At 32.0% G+C, this 9,232-nt stretch overlaps 1 protein-coding gene across 1 annotated transcript; it reads right to left on the bottom strand.

Moving 5' to 3' along the window:
* Positions 1–1,083: 1,083 nt before the first annotated feature.
* On the bottom strand, positions 1,084–8,604 carry LOC142640741 (2-alkenal reductase (NADP(+)-dependent)-like). Its single transcript, XM_075814973.1, has 6 exons — positions 8,130–8,604; positions 6,987–7,170; positions 6,478–6,644; positions 2,103–2,185; positions 1,807–1,933; positions 1,084–1,679 (listed from the first exon to the last, which is right to left on the bottom strand). Exons 1-6 carry the CDS (start codon positions 8,361–8,363, stop codon positions 1,425–1,427), a joined length of 1,050 nt encoding a protein of 349 aa, XP_075671088.1. The 5' UTR covers positions 8,364–8,604; the 3' UTR covers positions 1,084–1,424.
* Between the last annotated feature and the right edge of the window lie 628 nt (positions 8,605–9,232).

Consider the following 9,232-nt stretch of genomic DNA (forward strand, 5'->3'; position numbering starts at 1 on the left):
CTCGTTTATGGTTTTGCACATTTTTGCCCATTTTTACACCCATTGATGTGGGTGTTTTTTTGCACAAAATGTGTAAAAGTTGTACTTTTTGCTATTTTAGAAGATTTTAGCTAATCTGGTGTGGTTGCTCTAAGGATTAAAGTTCTCTTTATTTAAAATTGATCTATATTATGTTTTAAGTTAAATATTACAAATTTAAAGGCGAATCTAGTACCACATCAATTCAAATTTTAAATAATATGACATCATATACCCTATTAAATATAAAAATTGCCAAGAACATTATAGCTCGACTGAAATTTCCTAGTATTTCCAACCGAAATGTCCAATACTCAAATCCTTCCTCTTCTAATTATCAAATTATAAAAAATATATAAAAATTAAAATCATAAACTCTTTAAATTGAGAGTATAATAAAGTGAGCTTGTGAGATGCATATAGACTATAGTAACGTAAGGGTTAAGCCTGAATTTATGTCTAAGAAGTGAAATGCATAGTAAATAACATAATTATGCATCCCAATACCATAAGATGGTGAGCTTATGTTCCTAGATTTTCATTATATCTTAAAAGTAGGCAGGTGCCCAAACGTATGTGCGCATAGCACTTTGCTTTAGTGTCTCCTCATGGGATTTTTCAAGGGAGCACAGAGATGGCATGAATACAAGGGTGGATTAATACTTGTCGATGCACTTCATGCACTGACCAACGTACTCCTCACACTACCCCATTTCAAGCCATTGATTCCTCACCCCCCACCCCAACACCTTGTGTACCTCTCCTCATATTCTCAAATCTTGGTTTTTGGTCTTGTTTTTCTCACGTTAAAAAAGCTTACTCATTGCTTTTCCTACTCGGTATTGATTAGAGACTCTGCTTCCTTAAATCAATATAGTTGCACATTCTCTATGTTAGTAATCATTTCCTTCCATAGATTTTTTTTCCCCGCTAAAATCTCCATCTGAGCAGATCATACCTATTTTTAGTCTGTCTAGTATGCAGGAAATTTATTATTAGCTTGTCAAAATATCACTCCTAAAAATTGAATGCAATTCAATATTTTATTTTTTTGAGAAGAAAATGTAATTCAATATAATCTTCTATTAAACATGCATTGCATTCAATTGAAGATATTCAATTAACCATTGTACAATACAAGATGGCCTATTCTAAACAAGATTATTTAAATGTTTTTTTTTATATGCAAATTTATTTAACGATTTTTCTTTCAATTGCTCCTATGAATAGAAGCAGTTCCATATTTAATGGAATTAAAGCATAAAAAAGGCTGCATCACTCCAATAAGAATATGCAGAGTTTTACTTATACAAATCACTTAACATGGCTCAGAAATCCAATGACTGCTAGTGCAGTCCCGCATTTGCTTCTTCAAACCAGGAGAGCATGGAGTTGATAATTCCAAATTATTTCTTCACTTCAATTATAACTTTTCCAAAATTAGAACTTGTGAAGAGGGAGCCTAAGCTCTCCAAGTAGCTCTCAATTCCATGGTAGATTTTGAGCTTGGAACTAATCTTGCCTTCTTTTATGTAGCTCTCCATTTCCTTTGCAAAATCCCCAAAACGATTCAAATGTGAACCCACCAAAAACCCTTCCATCCTTACCTCCTTACCTACCATATTAAGCAGATTTCTTACCCCTTGTCTCTCTGTCCAGATCTGCATCAAACAAACAAGTTGGAAACTTATATATATTATGGTTACTTATATTGCTTTGTGTGTGTGTTTGCTGAAATGAAAATGTAAAGGAATATGATGACAGAAGTGGTGTAGTCATATGAGTCACCTTCTTATATTGAGATATCATGCCACAAACTGGGATTCGTGCATGCTTATTTACATGGTTGAGGACAGCCTCAAGCATCTCACCACCAACATTGTCAAAATAAATATCAATGCCATTAGGGAAGTACCTATAACATTCAAGATCAAATAAGTATGCCTCCTCCACTAGATTATATGCTTGTGATAATCATAACATATAATAAGATATCCAAATGCAAGTTAAACTTAATAAAGAGATATTTCAACTTATAAACACATTATCAATTACATAAAGATGAAACCTTAAATAATAATTACTTGCTTAATGCAGCATCTAAGTCTGTTTCTGTTTTGTAGTTGAATGCATCATCATATCCAAATTCCTCCTTTATGAGCTTTACCTAAGAATCGCAAATAACATAAAATCAGAATGAGAAATTGGTGAGAACGTCTGATACAAAAAAGTAAAAATATGATATATATGCATCATGCTTTATCCCTTGATCTCTTATATCCCCAACTTTCAACAATCTGGTATCCAAACATGCCACCAATTCCAACCTCTAAAACCACAAGCCAGTCAATCATTGTTAGATTCCAAATTTTAAATCACTTTTAATCCCCAATCTTCCACTGTCTTTGTTTTTTTATTGGTAGCTCTTCCTTAGTAACAATGCACATAAACATAATGGTATTGTTAAATTTGCATGCATAACAAAATTGATTTATATGTTGGAAGGTGATGCATAATGCATCAATTCTTCATAATGTAGGCTGAAAATATAAAATACTGAACATCAGGAACATTTGCAAATACACTAAACATAATAGGTCCAATAGAGAACTCAAACATAAGTACTTTTCGAAATTAAAAACAATAAAAATGATTGTAATTTGTCGCGCATAAAAGTACTTAAAAAACTTTAAAAATGATTGAACTTTGTCGCATTGTTAACAAATTTGTTGTTGTTCTGATAATTTGTCGTGTTCGACACTATTATTGGATTACGCTAGCAGATTTACTAGATTTCCTTACCTTGTTGAGATCGTTTAATCCAAACTTCAATTATTGTTTTCTTCCAAAAGTTCGGCGATCTATACTTATTTTTTTACTATATCCTTCTCCATAATAATCAGGAATATGGGAAATATCCTTAAATGCAGGTAGAAACACCTTTCTATTCTTTGATTTTAATAACCTTTGTTTTCACACACACACACACTGAAAGCAATGCATCTAACCTCCAATCCACATTTGCTACTTGGATACAGAACCTAGTTTAACCAATATAAACTACTAAACTACTTGAAAAACAGTTAATTCAAACTGCCAAATATAAGAGTCCCTCTTGTTTCCTAATTTGGTTACAGTAATCAAATTATCTAACAACAATAAAATTGACAGCACTTCACTTTATATAAATCATATGCAGACTGGAATAAGTAATTGTACTTACTTTCAACTTAAGTGTTGCTATGAGTGGTACTAATCCACCATGTTATTTATGGCCTCTATCCTTTATATTAGACACACTTCTTCTTCTTCTTTTCTTTTCTTTTTGAGGAAATTATATTAGACAAACTTAAAATCAAATTAACTAGCTGAACTGCAGCAATCTCCTTTAAAACAAGAACGAAAGCTATATATAGATGCATTTGAATGTTTCAAATTATTTATGTAACTTAAGCTCAATGTTGGAAAGCCAAATTAGAGAAATTTTTGAGAAGAAGCTTTACCTTGGCATTCAAGCCCAAAAAAGAATAATAACAAAAGACAGGTGATGGGTTCCCTTTTTCGGACCATAAACCAAAACGAAAAAAGGCTGTATTGGGCTAGAGATCCTATTAATCCATTATATATAAGCCAACACAGGGGAGATAGATTCATAGGCCAACATAGCGGAAATTCCAAGGGAGTTTTCGTAGTCAATACTTTTCAAAAGGCTCATCATGAGGTCCACTAATTGAAACTACCAAATGAATTTTAATCATAATGGGTCCAAAAAGTCCCAACCCACCATCTCTATAATTGACAAAGTGGTACACCAAATGATATGGGGTTTATAATGTTGTTCCCAGCAGACCCCACCCATGGCAATAAAATTGATTTTTAAGGTTCTGATTGACATGCAAACGGGTCCAAAAGGCGTACACGCAACTACTTTTTTTTTTTTTTATAACTTTTTGAAGAGATGCCAGCTGAGTTACAAGACTCTTCGTCATATCAAATAATACTATGTCATTCGTATCAAAATCTAATGAACAAGAGACATATGTACAAAAATAACTGCCCACTAACACGTCTTTCATTTGTTAGTAAGGTAATTATTTTTTGCAAACATGTCTTACACTTATTGGATTTTAATACCGCTGACATGATATCATTTGATACCAAATACCTTCTCCTTGGTCACAAATGAAAAAGAGAGTTATAAAAATATCTTTTTATTTTTGTTATGTACTCAAATTCATTTGAAATAGATGTAAGACAGTTTGAAAATAGCAAGCCTTTCTACATTGGCTTATGTAAGTTGGCCTATCGAAAAAGCACTAATACTTCATTTCTGCTCAAACCGATAATATCCATCATTATCCAATTCCCCAAGAGTGAGAGATAGCCTAAAATTGTGAGGATTTTTATTTATATTTTTTTTATAGATTTTTACAACAAATCTCAAATAGATTGTTACTGATTGTTATTGTTGGGGCAAAAAAGTAATCTTAGTGTTACGTTCAAATTTGAACCAATAACAACTAACCACTTATGATTTGTTGTTAAAATATTGTGAATATGTCGTGGACATAGCATCTCTTTATATATATATATATAAATATATATATATATATATATATATATTTTTTTTTTTTTTTTAAATGATCTTTTTTATATATTTGTTTAAGTGTTAGAATACTTATTTAGTTATCTTTAATTTACTCTTTTAGTGCTTAGTTTGTATATTAATTATCATTTAATTGCCATGAATTCACTTTATTAGATCATTCACATTGTTGGTGCTAAATTATTTTGTTTTTAGCACCTTAAAAAGCTTCTTCTTCTTTTTTCTACCATCTCACTTTTTAATATACCCTCCATCCCATCTCCTATTTTAGCATACATCCCAGTAAAATAATATAAACAATTTATACCCATTAAATAAATAAAATAAAAAATCACACAAAAACTAGAAACACCGACAAACACCATTTCACAACCATAGAACACCAACATACCCAAGGCCAAACACCCAAACCCACAACCATAGAACACCCATAAAGAGCCATACCCACAGCCAAACACCCATTTCACAGCAAACCACCAACCATTCCATAGCCACACCACCACTTTCACAACCACCAACCATACCACAACCACGCTATTACCAACCCCATCACAACCTAGCGACCCAAACCAGCCAAAAACCACCCCACAAACCACAACTCCGAGAAAACCCAATCATACCAAAACCCGATTAGTGACCCACCACATCCATAACCTCCCATGACCCACCAACCCAACCACCACAACCCGATCAATGATCCATAACAACCCACAGCGTGACCCACCTACCCAGCCACCACAACAACCCACAACCCAATCAACAACCCACAGCCCAATTGAAACCCTAACCCAACTGCCACAAGATGATCAAAGTAAGGAGAGAGGGATGAGAGAGAGAGGAAGAAGAGTGAGAGGTCTAAAATTGGAGAGAGAGAGAGAGAGGGGGGGGGGAATTGAATGAGTGAGAAATGGAATAAAAAAAATATAAAAACAAGTTGTCAATTTTTTTTAGATATGGTACCACCAATGTAGCATGTATTTTGTTGTTTGTGATTCTAAAATAGGTTTTTTAGCAATTTTAACACCCCCAATGTGAATTTTTTTACCCATTATTACTCTTAAATTGACATATGAAAATATAAAAATATTTATATAATAATTAATTAATAAAAAATAATAATTTTCAAAATAATTTTGCATTTAAAATTATCTTTGCTCTTTCCCTCTTTGAATTAAAATTACGGCTTCCTCATAAGTCACCACCCTTCCCCAAAATCTGCGGCCTTTAAGCCTAGCATACACCCTTGACCAAAATTTGATCACTCACCCAAAAAATGGGCTGCGTAACATGCGTTTAGCAGCTTTAGCTTCAACCAAAAGCTTAATTAGTAATAGGTGAATAAGGTTCTAGCCCAAAAATAATTGATTGAGTTACAGGTTAACACTAAACTTAAACAAATTCGACACATGAAAAACACCTTTCTTTTTTCTTTTCTATTTTTAAACTTAAAAAGATAATTAGTAGCAAATTGGAATCACAATTCAATTGCAACAAAGCAAAGAAAGTATTACGAGGACATCCAACCTAAAATTTAGATGGAAGAACTTATATCAATTCGACAAACTATACATGCCAACTGACTTTTTTTGTTAAGTATTAGGCAACTACACATTAAAGGGAAGAACAAAGAAAGTATTAGGAGAACAGCCCACCTAAACTTTAGATGGAATACCTTCTCTCATGCGAGAGTGACAGCAATCAATTACAGTCTACCATATAAGATAAGAGTGCAAATAGGTTTAAAAAATTAAACCTTCCTAGCTATTGAGTTAAATATTATTAATTAGTTTATTTAATATTAACATTGCTTCTAAACCACCTTTATCAAATATTTTCATGGTTGCAATAGATACCTTCTCATCTGATCCAGTGCTGCCAATAACCCTGCAACCTTTGAGTTTAGCCAATTGCCCTGCAAACATTCCAACACCTCCAGCCGCAGCCGAAACAAACACATTTGACCCTGGCTTTGGGTCTCCTAGTACCTCTATTCCCACCCATGCTGCAAACCCTGGTAGCCCTGCAATACATTTATATGTCATCTCATCTTTCATTTTTTTTTAAATATACTATATTTAAAGGATAAAATCTATAAAAATAAAAAATAAATAAATGTATAAAAAGAAGAAACTCCTGGAGAAAAGAAAATAAAAAAAAGTCTCAAGAATATGGATTCAATTAGTTCAACTGGTAAATTTTTATCATCAAATGGGGTTCGAACCCGATTACACTAAAACCAAATTGGTGTCTTGGTTTAATAATAAATAACAATTATTTTGGAACAAACTTTATACATGTAGAAATTCTATTGTACCTATATAAGAAAAAAAAAAAAAAAAGTTCCATGAACAAGAAGTAGTACCAAGAGAACTGAGATACTCTTGCAATGGAAGCTCAGATGCTGGGTCAACCTTCCTTAAATACAACGCTGATGGTATAACACAATATTCGGCAATAGGACCAAAAGGATTGAGGATAATATCACCTACCCTGTAACTACTGTCCTTTGACCCAATCACCCTTGCAATTGTAGATGCGCTTACCACCTACATTACAATTTAGCATTTGAATTATCTATTCTATCAAAAAAAGTACATACATCTATGACAGAGGCGAAGTCTTTTTTTTTTTTTTTTTTTTTTTTTTGAGAAAAAGATATATCAATTAAAAAATTCATGTTTTATGAGAAATAGTAGACTAATACCATTCCAAAATTATTCATTTAATTTCTCTTTTGAACTTTTAACAATATGAGTTTTAATTAGGCATCATCTTTGCATATAAAATTGTATAAATCTCAATGAAAAATCATGCAATTTTGAGAAATTTTTTAAAGACTTAATTTTCTAAAATACTTATTACTTTATTCTCATTTTTTTTAAAAAAAATTACTTTCTTAAATGTTCAAAAACTGAAAAACCTGTTAATATTTGAATTTAAAAAAATATAACTCCCATTCTTCTGAGAGGGGAGCTCATATTTTTTTAGAATCAAACTCAAAGCTAAAAAAATTAAAATTTTAATGAGTTTGTAAGAGGCCATGGCCACGCCAAACACGGCTGATAGCTCCACCATTATATGAGGTTTTGGATTGCATATTGTCTTTTGCCAAAAATTACATAGAGATATAAGAAACATATTTTAAGCCCAAAAAAAAAAAAAAAAAAAAAAAATATATATATATATATATATATAGACATATAACAAACATGGATGATGGATCCCAATTTTAGTTCTATGAATTTACGTCCAATGATTTTTTTGGGCAAGTGGATTGGTCTTGAATTCACAAAACCATTCTGCCAAAAGACATGAAACTTTGAATAAATTGATTCCACAGAAGTAAGATCCGGTTTAAAAAAAATGTATTTTTTTCCAAAAAAGCCATATATAATCTACGAAGAACCGAAGAACTAAAACATATACATATGTTGATATCAATGTATAGGCTAGAAAAGTTGTAAAAATGGAATGGGGCGGTGTTTATTTAAACTTTTAGAAGTACCTCGTTAAGTTTGGTCTGAGGAAAATAAAGGCCATCTTCAAGGCCAGACATCAGGGTACGTTGATATGGATCGACGGAGATGAAGATGTTCTGCACAATGAGATGGTGGTCCGGAATTGAATCAACATCGGGTGATAAAGTGACTGTACGGAGTTTGAGATGATCAGACGTTGGAACACCTTCGGGTGCATATGCAGCCAAGTACCATTCTCTGCTCTCAACCACACCTGCCATTGATGTCTCTAGCTTTTGTGGATGAAAATGTCTGTACGGGTGTCGGTGTGAAGTGAAAGAGAGTTTAATAACCAACGAGTCTTGTGAACTACTTTTCAGGCGGAGATTGGACCTGATTGACTCTTGAGATGTGGTAATGAATGTCTTGTACAGTAGTGATAGTGCTGTGGGTGTTGGTGCAGGGTGGCCCTAGAGACTAGAGAGTCGTTAAGATATTAAAAATTATTCTTATTTTATGGCTAAATTTGCTTGTATACGCAACATATATATATATATATATATATATATATATATGAAAAAGATATTTTTATAATATTTTTACAATAAATTTTAAGTAAGTTATTATTAGTTGTTATTGTTATAGCAAAAAAGTAATCTTAGTACTATGTTCATAATTGAACCAATAACAACTAATTATTTATAATTTGTTGTAAAAATATTATAAAAATATTATGAAAGTAGTCTCTCTCAAAATATGTATATATAAAAGGGTTGTCAAAAAAAAAACTTTTTCCGCCAATAAAAAAGAGTTTTTTATTGGTGGAGAATAAAATGAGTTATTTTTAGCTTATATTCATAATTAACTTTAATAATTATAAAATTTATTGGGAAAAATATGTCGTTGCTAGTATTATTAGTAAATTGTCAATTAGCACGTCTCCCTTTTCAATTCTTCGTAAATAGTCCCAACTGCGCTAGACCAAAATTTTCAACATTCTTGACCTTCTCTCTTCTAAAGTTTTTCCAGTTTGCGTCAATGAGGTTCTTACTTCTTATAGTAGCTTCCCTTGAAAAATAAAAACAATAAATGAACCATTATGGTTTCCTTTTCCATTAAATTAGTAGATTAACTAGTTTTAACAACTCTT

The sequence above is a fragment of the Castanea sativa genome, chromosome 6 (assembly GCF_040712315.1).
Source record: "Castanea sativa cultivar Marrone di Chiusa Pesio chromosome 6, ASM4071231v1".
Lineage (NCBI taxonomy): Eukaryota > Viridiplantae > Streptophyta > Magnoliopsida > Fagales > Fagaceae > Castanea > Castanea sativa.

Coding starts and splice junctions, on each gene's coding strand:
- LOC142640741 (XM_075814973.1), bottom strand. CDS start 8,363: ATGGCAGGTGTGGTTGAGAGCAGAGAATGGTACTTGGCTGCATATGCA. Junction 7,171..8,129: donor CTCAGACCAAACTTAACGAG/GTACTTCTAAAA, acceptor ATTGTAATGTAG/GTGGTAAGCGCATCTACAAT. Junction 2,186..6,477: donor GCACTGGATCAGATGAGAAG/GTATCTATTGCA, acceptor TGCGATTCTTAG/GTAAAGCTCATAAAGGAGGA.